The sequence below is a fragment of the Salminus brasiliensis genome, chromosome 13, assembly GCF_030463535.1.
Source record: "Salminus brasiliensis chromosome 13, fSalBra1.hap2, whole genome shotgun sequence".
Taxonomy (NCBI): domain Eukaryota; kingdom Metazoa; phylum Chordata; class Actinopteri; order Characiformes; family Bryconidae; genus Salminus; species Salminus brasiliensis.
The window spans coordinates 37,338,196-37,358,486 of NC_132890.1; the positions used below are offsets into that span (position 1 = coordinate 37,338,196).

Below are 20,291 nucleotides of genomic sequence, written 5' to 3' on the forward strand. Positions count from 1 at the left end.
GACATCACTTGTTTTTGTTTAGTTTAAAGTCATTTACAACTTTTATTTGTGTTATAATTAAAATGCATGGCTGGTTTTCACCCACAAAACAGAAGAAAAATGTTAATAAAGTGTGATGTAAACAGACAGCCCCTGTAGGAACCAAATGAACCCAATGAAAACATTTGGTTCCGTTACTCACTGTGTGTAGAGTAGAGTAGAAATTACAGTACAATTACAATATGCAGATTTCTGAAGAGCTCGGCCTGCTTTAGCTGGCCACTGCACAGTGGCAGCACCCGCTCCGCTCTATAGGATGCATTCATTTAAAAAGCAGCTCTCTCAGGAGCAAGTAAACCAGCTGACCAGTGCGACACTGTTAACTCAGGAGGGTAAATGGACATGAACAGAAGCTGTAAAAGCATGAGGAAACCCCTGAAGGTAAAGAGTGTCTCCAGAATGCCGTGTCTGCTCTGTGTGAGAGTGGTCAGCTCCTGAATGCAGTATACAGAGAGAGAGCACCTGACTTGTTCTGTCCATCTGCTGTGTGCTTTTATGTGTGGTGGTCTGGGCTAAAGGGAGTTAGAGACGGGACACTGCAGAACAGCAGGGTTTTAGTGCTGCAGTATACTGCATGCATAACACACACACACACACACACACACACACACAGCACATCTTTAAAAGCCTCAAAGCCTCTGTGCTACACATTCAATAGTGACACTGTTGGAAAACCTGTGTGTTAAATTACTTTCATTACTTAAAGGTAGTTAAAATGCATGTATTGAGTATGTACAGTTAGATGCTATGAAAAGTAACTCTGTGACTTTGGTTTGAGCAAGAATATAATAAAAGTGAAACATGCTGATCTTACTTTAATGGTGGGCTCAAAACTATAAGCTCTGCCCTGATTGGTTGGTTTACATCACCACAATGGTTTACAGTAGCCACATAGTATATCCTATCATGGCATAGCTTAGCATACAATGGGATAGATTTATAGGCAAGACCTTTGGGCATTATTCACCAACCATTCTTACACGGTTCTCACAAAGATTTGGATTTTCTCCAGTGTTTTCTTATTTGGATTTGTTTAGTTTGCGAGGACAATGAGATCATCAAGATCCATCATTATCAGAGCAGAGCTGTGAACCGCTCTGCACTTTAAAAACACATCACACTGTGCTAGGAAATGTGTTGCTTTTCTCAGGAACAAATTTAAGAAAATTCTTAGGAAGATACTGGAGAATGAGGCTCATTAGTTGTAGTTCTTGTCTGTAATTTATCCAAAGTTTTATCAGATTGCGTTTCTGTGTGGCAGTCCCAGCTGAAAAGTTATTGACTTTTAGTATGTTCAATCAGTCAAGTTTTAATAAAAAATATATATATAATAACAAATAAAAATTATAAAGGAAATATTAGTAAAGTATTTTTTTATTATTATTTGTTATTATTGTTATTTTTTGTTTAGTTTTTTTTAGTTTTTTTGTGAATGCAAGTTTACCATTAAAACTTTATTATCAGTGTGTGTATATATATATATGATTAAAAATATTCGAATCATAAATTAAATATATTTTTTTAGTGCGATAAAAAGAAACAGTGTAATTATGTATCAGTTTTATCAGTTTTTTTTTAACTGTGTTTTAAATATTATATTTTTTGTTGGGGAATATTGTGTGAAGGAATGTTCTAATAACATTGTGATACAAGCCATTCACATCACACGTTTTCAGAATTTTCCTGAAACATTATAACTGTAATGTTACATGCTAACCTTCCTGGAACCTTATAAAAACAATTGCTCAACGTTCCTATAACATTGTTATCTAGCTGGGGTGGTGGCTTAGTGGTTAGAGCTCTGTTGCAGCTACTGTTGGGCCCCTGAGCTAGGCCCTTAACCTTCTTCACATGTGTTCACTGCCCACTGTCACTGTGTGTTCACCCCACAGATGAGTTAATGGGGATGTCTATTGTTGTCTTTTGGATGCAGTGTGTAACCACACACATTAACCAGCTGAAAAGACTGTAGCTGGTTGGCTAGGTTAGCTGTTAGCCTTGCACTTATCTACCACCTGCTCATATTATTAGGTTTGGCTTCCTTGTCTTGCACCTCTGAGTTCTCCTGCTGATGTGTCGTTAGCTCTGGTCTGAGCTTATCCAGTTTGCTTCTGAGGGATGGGACATTGGCGAGAAGAGGGGGTAAAAGCTGGTTAGCTAGGCATTTAGCCTAATATTGAGTTTGAGCTGCCATACCGTGAACACTGGTAAAAAAAAGTGAATACCCAGCAAAGTCTGACAGTGATGTCCATGTTGGGTAAAAGTGGCCCAAATCCACTACACACTACTTAGGGAGCAGAGTGTAATTTGGGATTAGACCCAGGTATCCTTTGAAAGGTATCCTTTGAATTATTGGTCTATTCTTACTAGCTAAGGCTTTTCTTGGGTAAATAGCAAAGCACTTTGTAAGTCGCTCTGGATAAAAGCGTCTGCTAAATGCCGTAAATGTAAAAAAAAAAAAAAAAAATTGAAGACCCATTAGCATGCTCTATTTTTATTATTTTTTTTAATGAAGGGATGAAAATCTTTGTTTTTAAAAGAATCTGGATATCCATGGACGGGGCCTTCCTTGTTTAGTGCAGGGTCACAGTGATTGTATAGAATAAAATATAATACTGTATAGACAATAATTCACAATATCACATTAATACTTATCTTTTTGGGAGTGTGATCCCCATGTGTTCCTCATCCAGTTGGCCCCTGCAAACTGTTTAATTGTATTACTCATTTCAATAATCTTTAATATGAAATTGTGCTATGTTTCATTTTATTCATATTTACCCTGCGTCCTGCTCCATAAAATTAGCTGAGAGATTACGCTGCAATGTTGTTGATGAAGGCAACACCATTAATGACCAAAGAAAATCACAAAACACATTCTGCCGAAGTAAAAACATGTAAATTGCCTGATTTCGGACTGGCATTGAGTGTATTTGAGCGCTTACCGGCAGTACTAATGAAAAGAGCTGGTGACTAATGAAGGAGCTTTGCCGGGCCTAAGCGTACACTCCCAGAGGGAGACAGCCACGCTCTACGGCTGACATGACTCTAATTAGTGTGACTAGCACATGCATTGTGTTCACCAGAGTCTGCTCCTATGGTTGAAAATGGCAGAAACTTTCAAAGGCATTTTCGAATGAGGGCTTTTTTTTTTGGGAGAAGTGTGAGCTTGTGTCTGTGTGTGATTTTTTATTTTTGGAGAATAGGCGATTCAGACCGTGGGCTCGAGCAATCAATGCCAAATTCCTGAAAAGACCTCCACTCCCTGCACAGCCTTCAGCAGGTCCTGTGGTGTGACTGCATAGATTAACATACAGTCTTTGCTTTCTGGCGTCTGTCGCCAACACTGTCCTACTGTTGTTTCTCATTAGAAAGCGTCTCCAGAGACAGATGCAGGGACCACATGCCGAGTTATTGGCATCTGTTGGCACAAAATGACATTTGGAAATTATCTGCTTCTTTCGGAGTTTAAATAAAGAAAAGAACACCGGGTCGTTTGGCTCTTTTCGTGCTGAACTTCCCCATTTCCCGGTGTTGTATCACAGGCATGTTCCCTCGCTCTAGGGGCTCATTGCTAATTCACAAAGAGTGCATGTGTAGGCTGCTCCTGACTGCAGGAGAAAACAGCAAGATGTAGTTTGGAAAGTCTTGGTGTATTACCATCACCACAGTATCAACCACTGCCATCACCTGCCACCTTCCAGTGACTGGATTAAATGGCGGTCATTGTAGATGACCCTGCTGAATGATATACTCTCACAAGTGGTTTTTGACTGATCAGACAGTGTCGAACATTTGAGTGACTGACACGGACCAGCGTGAACAAATGATGATGCTTTCAAGCCAATGACAGCAATGACAATGACATTTTGACGAGGGCACAGGACACATCGATTCCCAGTGATGACTCAATGTAGCACTGATGGAAGATGTATGTTCAGATGTTCATGCTGACAGCAACCAGTGAATACATTCTGGACCCATTCTTAACACTAGCCTCAAGCCCCTCAAGCCGGACAAGCTCCCCCCAATAGCTTATACATGAAGCTTCCACCACGACCCACACTGTATTCTCAACACTGTATTCTGTATATCTGCTTTTTACAGGTTTACATTTCATAATTAACCATAATTCAATATTTGTGTTACTGCATTTTACTATATACACTATATGGGCAAAAGTATTGGGACATTTGCTTGTTCATTGTTTCTTCTGAAATCAAGGGTATTAAAAGAGTTGATCCTGCTTCTGTTGGAGTAGCTGTTTCTGCTGTCCAGAGAAGAAGACTAGAATTTGGAAAAGCATTGCTGTAAGGATTAGAAAAAGGGGCCCACAAACATTTGGACATATAGTGTATCTAAGTAGGTGAAAGGACATATGAGGGAGTATTGGGGTTGGGGGATATCAGGATTATATCTGGTACCCAAGACTAATTTAAACCAGATACAAATCCCATCTCTCTGTAATAGAAATGTGTAATAACACTTTTGGGCCACTGGTTGGACACAGGCTGTTTAAGGGGTTAACACCTATGCCACCTACATTTACATTACATTTACATTTACAGTATTTAGCAGACGCTTTTCTCCAAAGATCCTCTAATCTTAGACTCTACTAAACACAAGTCAATATGGAGACCATAATACTCTACTCTTCACCCAAGTCCTCTCAGAAGAGGAGGGTCTTCAGTCTGGGTTTGAGGACAGTTAGTGTTGGACTCTGCTGTTTGGACACCCAGGGGAAGTTCGTTCCACCACTTCGGTGCAGGACAGTAAAAAGTCTGGACGCTTGTCTTCCGTGGATCTTAAAGGATGGCGGGTCGAGCCGAGCCGTACTTGAAGCTGGAAGGGCTCTCTGTGCAGATCGGTTTTTGACCATCGCCATCAAGTACGGAGGGGCTGGCTGGTGCAGTCTTGGCTTTGTAGACCAGAATCAGGGGTTTGAATCTGATGTGGGAAGGGAGAGCCAAAAGAGAGCTGCAGTAATCAAGTTTTGAAGTGACAAGAAACTGAACAAGCACCTGGGTGTCTCTCTAGAAATGAAGGTTTGAATTCTCTGGATGTTGTGCATGAGCCTACTGTAGTTTCCTTATCATTATCTCCGCAGTATTGTGCATTTTTCTTCACTGTTTGAACATTTAATCCTACATAGAGGTCATGGAAGCCCACTCGAGACTTCATTAGTTCCATACAAGCGATTTGGCAATAAATGAAACTGTTAGGAACTGTTGTCACAATCATTTATGTAACCTTCAGCTGTAATTGGGAGTGTATGAAAAGTGTTTTAACCACTAGACATTTGTTCAGCTAACTCATAAATGTTCAAACAGTGTTGGGTTTTACCTTTCTTGATCCTAATGTCCGCTGCACCATTTACTCTTTCTCACTTTACTGCTCATATTTTTTGTGTTAAATGTCAAATATTTTTTTTAATGTTTTGATTTCTGTTTCTGACTGAACATGTATTTGAAGTTTTGATTGATCTGTTTGTTGTTTTGTTCTTTTAAAGCAATTTATTTCCACTTACCCCACATTTGGTGGATAAGACCTCAATTGATTCTGTAGTTTTATACCAGAACTAGACTGCAGACTTAATTGGGAAGCACAATCAGGTTAGTCTAAAACTAAAATCTGAGAGTTTCTCAAATACATGTATACCAATCAGCCATAACATTAGTATCACCGACAGGTGAAGTGAAAAACACTGAGTGCCTCTATTGGGCAGTGAGTGAACGGTCAGGTCTTGAAGATGATGAAGCAGGAAAAATAAACAAGCGTAAGAATCTGAGACACTTTGAAAAGAATCAAACTGTTCTGTGTTCTAGATGTTCTAGATAATGACTGGGTCAGAACATCTCCAGAACATCAGACAGGTCTGTGGGGTGTTTCTGGCATGTAGTTGTCTGTACCTACCAAAAGTGCTGCAAGAAAGGATAGCTGGCAACCAGTGAACCGGCAACAGGGTCATGGGCACCTAAAGCTCATTGATGCTCATAGGTGCGCGAGGTCCCACCCACAAGGATCTGCTGCTAATGTTAGTCTTGGTATCACAGGACACCTTCAGAGATCTTTTGGAATCCATGTCTCGAAAGGTCAGATCTGTAGTGGGTCAAAAGGATGCAGGTGCACATTTTATTGGTTCTACAAAGTTCTACAAAGTTGTAAAGCAATGTTTGTTTTGTTTGTGAAGAGTGTGCTTCTACAGTGAGACTGGGCCCATCAAATGAGCTTCACAGGGTTCTGCTCTAATACAGCATTTTCTGGATTTGAGTTCTTCAGTTGCAAAAACATAAAACTCTAGGTTAAATAAAATAATATCCCCAGGTGATTGTGTAAACTCTGAATAAGAACTCTTAAATATTTACTTCTGAGAAGGCCTAATGATTTCAAGGAATTAAAAAACAAACACAAGTATCTTGATCTCTGAGTATCTCTTAGTTCATTTTTATTTAATAGCTCTCCACAAAGCCCTGCAGGTTTAACAGTACTATTTGTTTATTTTCAAGTTTTGGGTGGTAACAAGGATTACATTTATGAAATACTCAATAGAAAATCACCTGATAGTCACAACTGTTCTTCCTCAGTAGTATCTAGGTAGATATAATGAAACAAGCTCTCCTATAGGTTGGGACAAAAGCAGAAATGAAGGATTAACCACCAACATGAGTAGAAACTGACAGAGGAATCAACCAAAGGGGTGGGATCAGGTTTGTCTCAAAATACATAACTGTAGGGTTCGTCCTAAACATACACTACATATATATATATATATATATATATATATATATAAAGATTAACTGACTGTTCACTTGATGTAAAGGTTGTTTATGAATTTAAAGATTCTTCACACTCATACATCTTTTACATAATAATTCTTTTATGGAAACAAAGTGGTTCTTCTATGGCTTTACTTAATTAACCTCTACTAAATAGCACCTCTATGTTTAAGAGTGTGTATATATAAAAGTCACGGCTTGCCACTGAAAAGCATTAATTATAATTGTAATCAAATTCTGTACATGATTGACAGATGTACAAATACTACAGGCAGGCACAGTGACTTGACTTCCAAAATAATGTTTACTGAGATGGGTAACTGGCAGTTTCTTTGTAGATAAAAGTGCTCAGAGTTTTACAGAGTAAATATAAAGTGAAATAATTAATCCTAGTACAGTTTAAAAATGGTATAATCATAATAATAATTATCAGAAGAAGAAGAAGAAGAAACTTTTTTAAAAAGCACGAATATAGCTGAAAGCTATGATTTACATTTCCATTTACATTTAAGGCATTTAGCAGAAGCTCTTCTCCAGAGCGACTTACAAAAGTGCTTTGCTATTTACCCAAGAAAAATCTCAGCTAGTTTGAATAGGATAAAAAAATCAAAGATCCTGTAATCTTAGACTCTACTAAACACAAGTCAATAAGGAGACCATAATACTCTACTCTCCACCCAAGTACTCTCAGAAGAGGAGGGTCTTCAGTCTGGGTTTGAAGACCACGAGCGAGTCTGCTGTTCGGACACCCAGGGGAAATATATACACATTAAAACATACACATACACATAAAATCTATAGGTTGCCTGATGTTTTGGAGATGTTCTGACCCAGTCGTCTAGTTCTTGTCAAAGTGTCTCAGATGTATACGCTTGCCCTAATTTTTCCTGCTTCAACACCTTCATCACCTTCAAGAACTGACTCTTCACTCACTGTCTAACATATCCTGTTATATGTCCACTGTACATGAAGATAATCAATGTTTTTCACTTCACCTGTTGATCGGTGTAGGTGCACTTTGTAGGTGTACAATTACTGTCGACTGTAGTCCAGCTGCAAAGTTTACAAGGCTCACCTTTTACTGCACTATTGGTTGATAGAAGCCACACTAGGACTGTAAAAATGTGTATTATTATTAATAACGCTAATTGTAATTTCAAGGCACCAATCAAAGCCTGGCCAACAAAGCCAAGAACAGACCAGCCCCTCCGTACTTGATGGCGATGGTCAAAAGCTGATCTGCACCAAGAGCCCTTCCAGCTTCAAGTACAGCTCAGCTCGACCCGCCATCCTTTAAGATCCACGGAAGACAAGCGTCCAGACTTTTTACTGTCCTGCACCGAAGTGGTGGAACGAACTTCCCCTGGGTGTCCGAACAGCAGAGTCCAACACTCGCTGTCCTCAAACCCAGACTGAAGACCCTCCTTTTCTGAGAGGACTTAGGTGAAGAGTAGAGTATTATGGTCTCCTTATTGACTTGTGTTTAGTAGAGTCTAATATTAGAGGTATCTTTAAATTATTAGCCATTTCAAACTAGCTGAGGTTCTTCTTGAGTAAATAGCAAAGCACTTTTGTTAGTGGCTCTGGAGAAGAGCGTCTGCTAAATGCCTTAAATGTAAATGTAAATTAAACAGGCCAAATAGTCTCAAAATGAGTTGCAATTGATTCTTAACAGCAAGGAAACATTATGTAACAATGGAAATACCTAAGGGATGTAACAGTACTTTTCTAGCAGTAGAATGTCTGAGTTTAAAAGGTTAGATTCATGGGTGGAAAAGGCATTACGTTTAATAATAAAGCTCTGGATAAATATTTAAGATCAATACAATAAAATACTGTTTAAACAAAGTTAAGACGACATAAAGTCTGCTTTATAGTAACACTGAACACAATCCAAATCCTGTACAGTATCTTTGGACCTTCATTGAGTCATGTAAATATCATGTGATTGTTATATGCTTAATGCAGCTTCCCATTGCATCCAGTATTGGTGACAACCAGTGACTATATCTTGCATTCTGTTCCATAGAACGTATATACTGAAGACACTGTATATTTCATATTATATATATTGATAATTCATGGTTCCAGCTACTGACTGAATATCATTGCAGCCTCCATTTCTCCATTACTGCAGCCTCTCATGCTCATACAGCTGGTGTATTCTGCTGAAGGCTTGTGGCAGTGCTAACATTGCTGATTTTACTGCTATTATAGGATTCAGAAGTGTGTTTTTATTGCAAATGATCCCTCAAACTCGATGCACTCTGGTCATAAACACATTTACAGCATGGCAGTAACTGGAAATAACTTTGGTTTTATCAAGAGAGCCTCAATTGAACTTGTGAACCATTTAAAAGCTGTATTTGAGAGAGACAGCTATAGTCACAAGCTCAGTCTCAAATAGCTCATTTCTGCACTACATTTAGTGCACTGCATTGATCATGAAACTATACGACCATAACACCCAAATAATGCACTTATTATGAACTATGGAGCCGGGCAACTATAGCTGAATATAAATGGCTTTCTCTTATATTATATTATATTATATTATATTATATTATATAGACATATTGTAGAGTGCTGTATGTCAGAGCAACATACAGCATCCAAGACGTTGGCATTAGAGTTCATCTTGGAATTACAGATGATTTGAAGGGTTAAACTAGGAATATTTGTAGGGATGATAATCATTTCTTGCATTATTAATGCAATAACACACTCTGTGAGGATTAAAAATAATCATTTACAATATTCATAGCAAGGTTTGCATCTTCATAATCCCATTGTTTGCTAACTGTTCTTCATAACAAGACCCTTTATATCAGCATACACTATATTGACAAAAGTATTGGGACACCTGCTTATTCATTGCTTCTTCCGAAATCAAGAACATTAAAAAGAGTTTAACCTGCCTGAGTAGCTGTCTCAACTGTACAAGGAAGACATTCTACTAGATTTTGTAGGAGCATTGCTGTGAGGATTTGATAGCATTCCACACAGTGCAGTGTACAGTGCACCTCAGTGATGGGGGGCTTAATACCCCACTTGCACAAATATATATATATATATATATATATATATATATATATATATATATATATATATATATATACACATTTATGTCAGCAATGGGTGCAACTTAAAGTAGCTGAATGTATCCATTACAAGGGGTGTCCACAAACATTGGGACATATAGTGTATACAGTAAGGGTAATTTATTTATTAATGTTTTCCCAATTTCATCATTGCCGATTCCTCCCAACTAGCTCGGCATCCTCCGTCACTTCAAGCTGCCAGTTCTGGGAGGATGAAGGCTAGCACATGTTTCCTATAAGACACATGAAACCAGCTAACCACACATTTTCAAATGTCATTGGAGCTTAGCATTTAACAACTTCTCACTGAGTTGAAAGAAGGGCCATCCTACCCCGCCAGAGAGATCGAGGCCTGTATTGCTATATATTATACTGGATTTTATATTGTATATTATATTGGATACTTGGCCCATACATATGAAGTTCCTGTTTAGCTAGCTTTCAGATAAAGTGTTGCCACATTTTGGTATAGTAACTAGGGAGTTAACATTCCAGTTAATGCAGGAAACTGGAAGTTAGTTGAATGTTTTTCCTTGTTTGTTGCAAAGTTACCTTTTCTTAGTTACCGTTCCATGAGGTTTTACAACAGTGATAAAGTGCATACCATCCAAGTGCTCCTGTATTTCATAAAAACACAGTAAGTCTAGGTGCTTAGTAGGTTTAGCGAATAACCTGCCAGTCTACACTGCAAAAAATGATTTATTAGCATATTATAAGTGAAATCCTAGAAATGTAGTAAATATCTGATATTTCTCATTTTTCTAAATGTGGGACAATATTGTGAGTATCATTTCTAATTTATTTTTACCTGTTTAAGGTATTTTTCTACTGAAAGTGTTTTATTTTACTGGCAGATGAGTTTGCTCGTTTCAAACATGATGTCTTAACGTTTCTGTTATTTCCTGAATCAGGTAAATGTTTGTGCTAAATGAATGATGAAGATTTTTGCTTAAATCACTTAAAACAAGTAACATTACTTTAGAAACATGACATTTTTAATGAATATTTTTACATTCATCTCAAAATGAGAAGTATCCGATATTTAGACTACATTTAAGGGAGGGATTTTACTCGCTAAGCTATCCTTGTTTGCAGTGTAGTGTCTCTCTCTCTCTCTTTCACTATCTCTCTCTCTCTCTCTTTCTGTTCGGGCGCCACTCCTCACACACCTCTCCACCTCTCTTATCTCCAGAACTCTGGCCACAAGGACTGTGATGTCCAGTATGCGGAACTGGATACTGCAGCTTTGGCTTCCTCTCCCAGCCCACGGAGCTCAGTGCACACTGGCGGGGACCTTGTCGAGTATGCAACCATCCAGCCTAGCTCACACTAACGCATGCCATTGTAGGCCTTTCCCCTATGACTCTGGCCTCAAGGTACACAGAATGATGCACTTCCTTTCTTTATTTCTTTCCCTTTGTTCTCTTTTGCTTTCTTATTCCTTCACTCTCTCACACTAAGCACAGACCTCGTCCCCCCGTCCTCCCGTCCTCCACCCCCCACCCTCCTTCTTCCGTCTTCCACCTCCTCTTATTTCTCTGCCCACTGTTGAGCTGTCCTCGAGACTTGATTTGAGGTTTTGATTATGATGTGTTTACCAACAACAACAACAACAACAAAAAATCATCTGAACTTGAAGCCCACGTGTCAGGGTGGTCAATTAGAAGGTAAATGAGCTCCACTGGGAGCCCCCATTACCGAACCCACAACAAGGTCAACTGGGATCAAAGTAAAGTCTTGAAATGCTGAAGAAAGGGCAGGCCTTCTCGCTCTTTCTGCAAGAATATTCTCACAAAGAGACCTTCTGGTAGCAGAGACCTTAATGTCCATGAAGAATGGAGGGCTGCATACTCTCTTTCCCCGGGACTCTCATTACCTGTGCATGGCATCTGGTTTGGGGTGGTGGTGGTGGGGGGGGGGCTTTAGGGGTAGTGTCTGGAGCATTAGAGATGCTTCTCAGAGTGTGTGTACACTTCTGAAAATAAAGGTACCTAAAAGGTTCTTGGATAAGAAGTATTTCTAGGAAGGTTCTAGGAAAAAAGTGGATGAAACATTTCCTTTATGTGGAGGTTCTTTACACTGATAAAAAGCTGCTCTTCACACTTGTACATCCCACTGAAAGGTTCTCTAGGTTCTTCTGTGGTTTTGCTCCAAAAATCCCTTTATTGGCACCTTTATTTTTAAGAGTGTAGCAATCACTGTGCTCTTTTGCTGCTAGCTTCTATGGCTGCCTGGTATGACTGCATGGATGGGTTTTTTTCTTCAGGCATGTGCTTATGTGTGTGTGTGTGTGTGTGTGTGTGCAAGTGTGCAAGTGTGTGTGTGTGTGTGTGTGTGTGTATTGTCTCAAGCTTGGTTCTAGCAGCTTCCTGCTCATGGACTTCATGCACTTTTATAGGAGCTACATTATATAGACAAAAGTATTGGGACACCTGCTCATGTTGGAGTAACTTTTCTCAAGGCAAGACTTTCTACTAGTTTTTGGCAAAGAGTTGATGTGAGGATTTGATTGCATTCAGAACACCCCCCTGCTTTTGGTAGGTGCTGACCACTGCATACCAGGAACACCCCACAAAACCTGCCTGATGTTTTAGAGATGACACAGTCCTCTAGAACATCACTTGCTGCTTAACATCCCACATGTAGATCCCACCCTTTGACAGGTGCCATTGGAAGCAAATTATTTATGTTATTCACTTCACCTGTTAAAAGCTTTAACAGCATGGCGAATCGAGATATATGTATACTTTATTATAACCCTATTGATAACTTCAATGCGAATGTGTGAAGCTTACCTGTTGTAGGTTAGAAAAGTGGATGTATGTAAATGCGTCAGTTTTCCATGACATCACAAAACCAGAGAAACACAATCACAATGGGCTGTTTTATAGTTTGTATAGATGCAATAACATCTTGTAAAAGACAAATTTACAAGAAAAGGAAAAATACTCATACTTAAAAAGTTCTTATAAATGATTTCTATTTCATTTTTATTGGTTCATTCATCATGAAGTTCTGGCACAATGTCAAAAATGACAAAATGACAAGAATTATTCTTAAAAATGGCAAATATTCAGATACAAAGTTTTTGCGTGCCAGTGATGCTACATTCACTGTATGGAACAGTAAGTGAACGTGTTCTGAAACTTTAACAGTGTTTCTTTACATATTTCTAATTTAACAAACCTTTTGATTTCACAAAATGAAACACGCTCTTTAAATCCCTGTGGGCTGTGTAGTATCTTGTAAAGACCGATCTGTTCCAGTTGAAGCCTCCAAACAAGCCAGAGTAGTGAGAGATTTCTTCTTTGATAGAGAATCCATTGGCAAGTTTTTGTAGATTATAGTAAATGATGAAAAAAAACAAAACAAACCTTTTTTTCTGGGGTCTGAGTCACTGTTAAAACAAGCAATTAATATCACAGCATGACATTCTCAAAAGGACAGACCCTGCTGCACAGGAACGAGGAAAGGGAGTGATGAGAAAAAAGGGCCGAAAATCACACGCTCCAGCAGAGTCAGTACTTCAGAGAAAAGAGGCCGGTGGTAAACTGAATGTACCGATTCACGTATAGACCTTTGCCATGTTTGATCCACAGTAAGAGATGACAAACAGTTTCGAGGAACCAAACTGATCTGTTCATTCATTTTTTTCCAGGAAATGCTACACACCAAATTGACAACACACCTACATAGGATGCACGCCCTTCCATAAACCAACCAGTGTCAAGTATAGTGAGACATAGCCCAAGTAGGTGAAGACAACGGGATTTAGGCACATCATATTAAGTGTTCTCACTAAAACTGCAGTGTGAAACCAAAACTAGCCGCATCAAATGCACACAATGTAACAAAAAACATCAACCTCGGGTCGGACTTTGGGCCGGAATTTCAAAGAATAGAAATGGCCTTAAAGAAAGAGTTTAATTTACAGCAGCATTAGGAAAGCAGAATTGGTATTTCTTGCTCCTGGGCTTCCCCTACAGCCAAGACATGTATTTCATGCTTTGACGCATTCCTAAAGGATACACTTTACATTTACATGCATTTCTGGACAAGCTGAGAGATACAGAAACATCACTGAAAGGTAGAGCAGCATGTGGGCTGAGGCGGTGGAGTAATACTACAGGATTTCACACTAATATGACTATGGGTTACACAGCGTTATGCTCACAGTTCTGCAGAGCGCCGTCCTGCTCGCTTCACCAGAGCTCCATAGTGCAGTTAGCAGCGCTCCGAGCCCGGAGTAGCAATGGCAGAGACGTTGTTCTCCCTGATACAGTCAGTGGAGCATCAGCATGATCCTGAAGCTGCTGATTTAAGGTACACATGCTACATAATGTTGCTAGATACTTTAAGATACTGACCTGGCTAGCAAGTAACTTTAAGTTGACCACAGTAAAGTGAGCAAAGGTCCTTGCATTTTACAAGCGTTGTCCTGACTGCTTCACCAGCGTTACAGTGGGGGCAGTGGTGGCTCAGCGGTTAGAGCACCGGGATATCGATAACAGGGTTGTGGGTTCGATTCCCGGGCTCGGCAAGCTGCCACTGTTGGGCCCTTGAGCAAGGCCCTTTACCCTCTCTGCTCCCCGGGTGCTGGAGTTGGCTGCCCACCGCTCTGGGTGTGTGTGTGTACTCACTGCCCCTAACACATGTGTGTGTGTGAGTGTGTGTTCACTACCAGATGGGTTAAATGCGGAGGACACATTTCGCTGTACACTGTGCAGTGACAAATACGTGCACCTTTTTCACATAGTGCAGTTAGCAGCATGTCAAGCTTGGAGTGCTTAAACCTTAAAGGTAAAAATGCTACAGAATGAGTTTGCTTTTAACTTCAGCTTTAAACTCCAAAAGCAAAAACAACATGACCATCAGAACAAGGGCAGAGAGAGATACAGAGAGAGAGAGAGAGAGAGAGAGAGAGAGAAAGCTTGACAGATGAGAAAATGACCATAAATAAGAGAGGGAGGATGAGGACTGGGATGAGGATGAGGGGGATGGAAAATACCACCAATAGTTCCTCTCCAGCAGGAATGCATTTGTTTTTGGGGCGAGAGAGAGTGTTTTATCTGCTGGTTGTGTGTGAGGAGCCTGGTATTTTACAAACCGGGCGGCAGTTTGCTGAGCTAACTCGAAGTGGTCAGGGAGTTACAGTGCAGTACATGTTGTATTATTTTTTAATAAAAATGGTATTGTAATTAAATATATTATTTATTATCACAACACACTTCTAATTAGTGAATTCAGGTCTTTAAGGGGCACCCAGTGCTGACACACAGTTCGTAGTTGCACACACAAACACATATACACACACAAAGCCTGTATAATCTTCATGGTTGCATTAGCAACAGGACTGGGTGCTCTTAAACAGCAGCACAGGCCCTTTTAAAAATGCAGATGCTATAGATGTTTTTTTGAGTGATGCCATAGAAAACTACTTGTGGTTCCAGAAAAAAACATGTTTGCAACAGAGAGGTGTGAGTGTGAAAAACCTGTAAATGACATGAAGGTATTCTAGGCCTCAAAAAGGTCTTTACAATATTTTTGTGATTTGAGTTGGAGTGTGATCTGTTTGTGATCAAGAACTAGAATGCAGTCAAATCCTCACAGCAATGTTCCAAAACCTAGTGTTAAACCTCATTGTAGCAGAAAGGAACAAACAGTCTATTCATACCTTTGATTTTGGAAGACACTTTGGGCAAGTGCATTGTCCAGCAAGTGAGCAGGTGTCCAAAAACTTTTGGACATACATCATATGTTGTTTTTATAAGCTCCTTGGAAAGACAAATAGTTTCCTTGCATGTTTAAGGTGGTAGTAACTTCAGGCTCCTGCAGATGGCGCTGCACAAGGATGATGGGTCTACAAATACCTGTGGGGAGTGTGTAGGGATTCATAGATTCATTAAAACCTGTGGTTGTGTTTGTGGCAGTAGAATATCATCTAACCGTTTGAGGTGGTGCAGTGCAGTGAGGGTCTCATTGGATGTGTGGAAAATGGGTCACAAAGGAGATACAGTTAATGATTGGCTAAAAGGAGTGACTACATTTGGGCGTGGCCAAAGACCACAGTGTGAAGGAAGTAGCTGAACCAGGAATGGTCTGCTGCTCCCTGTGGAGAGTTCTTTCAGAAGTTGGTGGTGAAGAACCTTGCCTGGCTTTTAGAAGCAGCTCTTGCCTATAAGTAAAGCCTCAGTTTTGTCTTTCGGCCACAATTCTGAGGAGAATTCCTTGTAGACTGGGATTTCTGCCACAGCTAGTAGACCCGTATGACCGTAAGCTTACATACACCTGCAGATTTAGCTACTTCCTTCACACTATGTATGTATGTATGCCTAAATGCAGTCACTCCTTTTAGCCAATCATTAACTTTATCTGCTTTACGACCAATTTTACACCCATCCAATAAGACTCTCACTGCACTGCACCCCCTCCATCTATGAATCCTATCACACACCGTACAGGTATTTACAGCCCCAGCATCCTCGTGCAGCTCCATCTGCAGGAGTCTGAAGTTACTACCACCTTAAACATGCAAGATGTTTTTTTTTCGTCCTGGGAGCTTATTATTTACATACAAAGACAGGTTTTGGAATATGCATTGTGCAAAATGTGTTTATTTTGTTTATTTGTTCATTTGTTTTCTTGTTCCAGAATGTCATTAGCATACAACAGCAGCAATATGCTGACGTGCCTCTAATGTTATACTTTAGCATCACTTGGCTGATCTTTTGCAATGATTCTGTCTTAATAAACCCATTTACTTGGGGTGTTTATTCATTCCCTTAGAAAAGCCTAATGAGGACTGTATAAGAATGTTTTGTGGATTTCAGCATAATCATATCATAAGCATCGTGTACCTGAGCACTCAGCAAAGCCCCTCTACTTCTCCAACGCGCATTTCTCTCCAAGTGCTCAAATTATGCAATTATGTTTGCTTTGAAACACAATTTAAAGTGTTTTTTATTTTTCCATTAGTATTTATTAACATTAATGAGATCCAATTTCATTTGTAATAACATTCAAGATCAACTTTGGCCTTTAAAAGAGATAATTGCCTCGCTGCCGTTAAAAGGAATTAAAAGAGAAATATGGCTTCAGCCATTTGACCTCCATTAGCATAGTGATTGACATTAGCATATCAGACAGTCATTAGGGAATGAAAATGTTCTTTGTGCAAATCTGCATGTCAGCGAGATGCAAACAAACACCACTGCAGTAGAAAGGTGTCTGAACAGTTCAGCAATATAGACAGCATCCATCAATACTGCTACTACTACTACTACTACCAATAATAATAATAATAATAATAATAATAATAATAATAATTATTATTATTATTATTATTATTATTATTATTATTATTATTATTATTATTATTGTTATTATTATACATTAAAAAAATAGATTATAATTCTTTATTCTTTGGCATTGTAATTTGTATTATTTCAGAGATTGTATAATGTAAAAAGTCCAGCTCAATGTCCCAGAGGTATTGTGGATTTATATATGAAATAAAAATTAAATATATAAATAAAGCCTATAAGCCCCTTTAGGCCTGCATTACTGTGATTTTATCATGGTTGAGTGGTGTGCATAGACACAATGCAAAACAGTTTCCCCCATTGCTTTACCCTTTATTTTACAATGTGGATTCTCTGACTTAGGCCTCATTACTGTGTTTGCTCTGTACTTGCGAATACTTCCAGGAAAGTAACCAAAATAAAGCAAAAACTGATGCACTGAGACTCTACTACTACTACTACTACTACTACTACTATTACTGCCACTATACTAGTATTACTACTACAATAATAACCGTACATAACACAAGTGACCATGGAAACAGTCACAGTGATGATGTCTGAGCTAAATCTTTATAACATAACAGAACAGAATAAAAACGCAGTTCATTAAAAGCTGTGGTTGTGTCTGTGGCAGTAGATTATCATCTAACTGTGATTTTGTCTAGTAATAAATGTCAAATGATCTTTATTTCCTGGAGCCATTCAGTCTGAGGCTACGTAGATGTCCTAATGTACTAAGAGCGAGACATGATATTACTTGTGTTTTTCATTAGTGTGAAGTGTGAAACTGTTTTGTCTGAAATGAGTAAATAACCTAACGTGGCGGTTCTTTTAACCTTTAAAGGTTATTTACACGTATCTCTATTCCAATCATGGTTCTTCTTTTAACTCATTGTCATTACAGGTTATTATTAATTACAGCATGTTCGCAAACTTTTATTAACGATTAATAAACAATTGTTCCACCATGAAATGTAGTTTGTTTAAAGTATATTGCTGTTTCCAAGCAACTGTGGACTGCTGAAAGAACCATTGTTGTATATTTCAGATATTTCATGACATTTTAATTTTTGGTCAAATAAAAGTGAAAACATCACAAATGCAGAAACCTTTACATTTAGCAGTGCATGCGTAAAGGAAGCTCAAATCACGCCACATGCTGGTTTTTGAAATTAATACTGTGTGGAATTTATTGATGAATATTTTATGATGGCTTATTGCAATCCATTTTATAATCTAATCACAGTCACACTTAATAGATTAATCAAAGCATTGTGTAACTAAACAATATGAACTGTGTTGGCTTTCACAGTTGCAAACATTAGATCGCTCAAGTGGCCTCTTGTCCAAACTTGTCCTCTGGACATAAAGTCCTCAATCAACCTTTACTGACTTGGCAAAAACGTGTGAGTGTGTTTGTGTGCATAATCTCTTTGTTTGTGTGCTTGCAGGCACTTTCTAATTAATGTTAGCACAACACTGATGTGCTGAGTTTCAGATTAAGGGAAATTAAAGACAGGTCTGGGCAACTCTCATCATCCAAACTAATGAGGGTTTGAAAAGGAAATGTGGATTTTTCCTTATTGCCCAGCCAATTGTTATGTGTACATTTTGCCAGTGTAAACCACACTGTGTGGCCCAATTACTATTCCAATGAGAGTTAATGAAACAATCAAGAAACTGCAACTACTCGTTTTATGCTTTGGCATTATAGCTTGTTCCGCTCAACACAACTTGACATCTGACACTCAAGAGCTGGACCGATATCAGCTTTTATACTCAGACCTTTTTTGCTTACTATTCTCTCAGCCTGAGTACTCTCAAATGGCCCTTTTTTAGCCAAGTCTTTACCAGCCCTGCCAGCTTTTCTCAAAACACGCAGAAGTGACCTTTCCATGCAGAGTCTGCTGGACTTACAGGGCTAGAGTGCTGAAGCAGTCAGCAATTAACCTGGCAGCTGGGTTAGAAGGAGAGGGCACTGAGAGAGGTGTCACTGCCATGTAGAGTAAAGTGATTACCCTCAAGCCCCCCCCAAGATCCACTTTGCACCAAAAATAACTTTAACATTTTTATTCACCCATTTTTATTTACTCTTTATCTCTTTCAATTAAACAGTTTTGTTTTTGTCAATGTGTCTTTAAAACTGATATATGTAAATGAGCAGTGTTCTTATTGGTTGGGCTGTATTGTGCTTCAGTCAGAAAGCAGTCCAGTCCAAATCCCTATAACCTTAACAACCTAAACTGCAATAGGCAGAATAGGGAAACATACTCTATATAGACAAAAGTATTGGGACACCTGCTCATTTATTGTTCATTTATCCTGCTTTTGTTGGAGTAAGGTTTTCTACTAGATTTAGGAGCAGCATTCCTGTAAGGATCGATTGCATTTAGTGACAAGAGCATCAGTGAGGTCAGGATGTTGGAAGATCACCACCCCACCTCATTCACAACTCCCCAAAGTATTGGATGGAGCACAATCCATCATTCCAGAGCTTCACACTGCTTCCACTGCTCCACAGCTCAATGCTGAGGGACTCCTAGTCCACACCTGGCATTAGGCAGCATGGTGCCAATAGGTTTATGTTTATTTATGTGCTACAGAGAGTCCTATTCTATTGGCAGTACTTCTCTACAGTGGCTAGACAAGCTGTATGTCTGCATTTGCACACATGTGTCAGCAATGGGTGCAGCTTAAAGTAGCTGAACATCCACAAACATTTGGACATATAGTGTATGTAAATATGCTGCTTTTTGTAACATTGCAAAGTCAATGAATTCAAAGCATACGTCTTTTGTATGTGAGCCGTATGGACTGTGGGGTGAATGCTTTTGAAATGTTAACCATCTATTTGAGATCATTTTATTAAAAAAAGCAAAACAAAACAGGAAAGCACATGTTTGTGATGCAGGTCCTTTAAAGTAAAGGAGTGTGCTGGCAAGATGTTTTTGTAGACGACAATAGCTTTGAGGGAATGGCTTTTTGTTGTCTTCTATTGTTGTTAGAGTGCAAAGGTCAAAACACAAAGTGCTGATAACTGCAAGCTTAAAAAAAGCTTTTTGCACCAGTTT

The 20,291-nt window shown here is 39.0% G+C and overlaps 1 protein-coding gene across 2 annotated transcripts in view; it reads left to right on the forward strand.

Moving 5' to 3' along the window:
- nectin1b (nectin cell adhesion molecule 1b) overlaps nt 1–20,291 on the forward strand; it is a 279,635-nt gene that overhangs the window by 250,155 nt on the left and 9,189 nt on the right. The window contains exon 9 of one of the 2 annotated variants that reach the window (XM_072695373.1): nt 11,109–11,264. The exons of the other annotated variant lie outside the window; for it this stretch is intronic. Coding sequence (XP_072551474.1) covers nt 11,109–11,249 — 141 coding nt within the window. The 3' untranslated portion in view covers nt 11,250–11,264. Of the gene's footprint in view, nt 1–11,108; nt 11,265–20,291 lie in introns of those variants that run through there. 2 annotated transcript variants of the gene reach the window in all.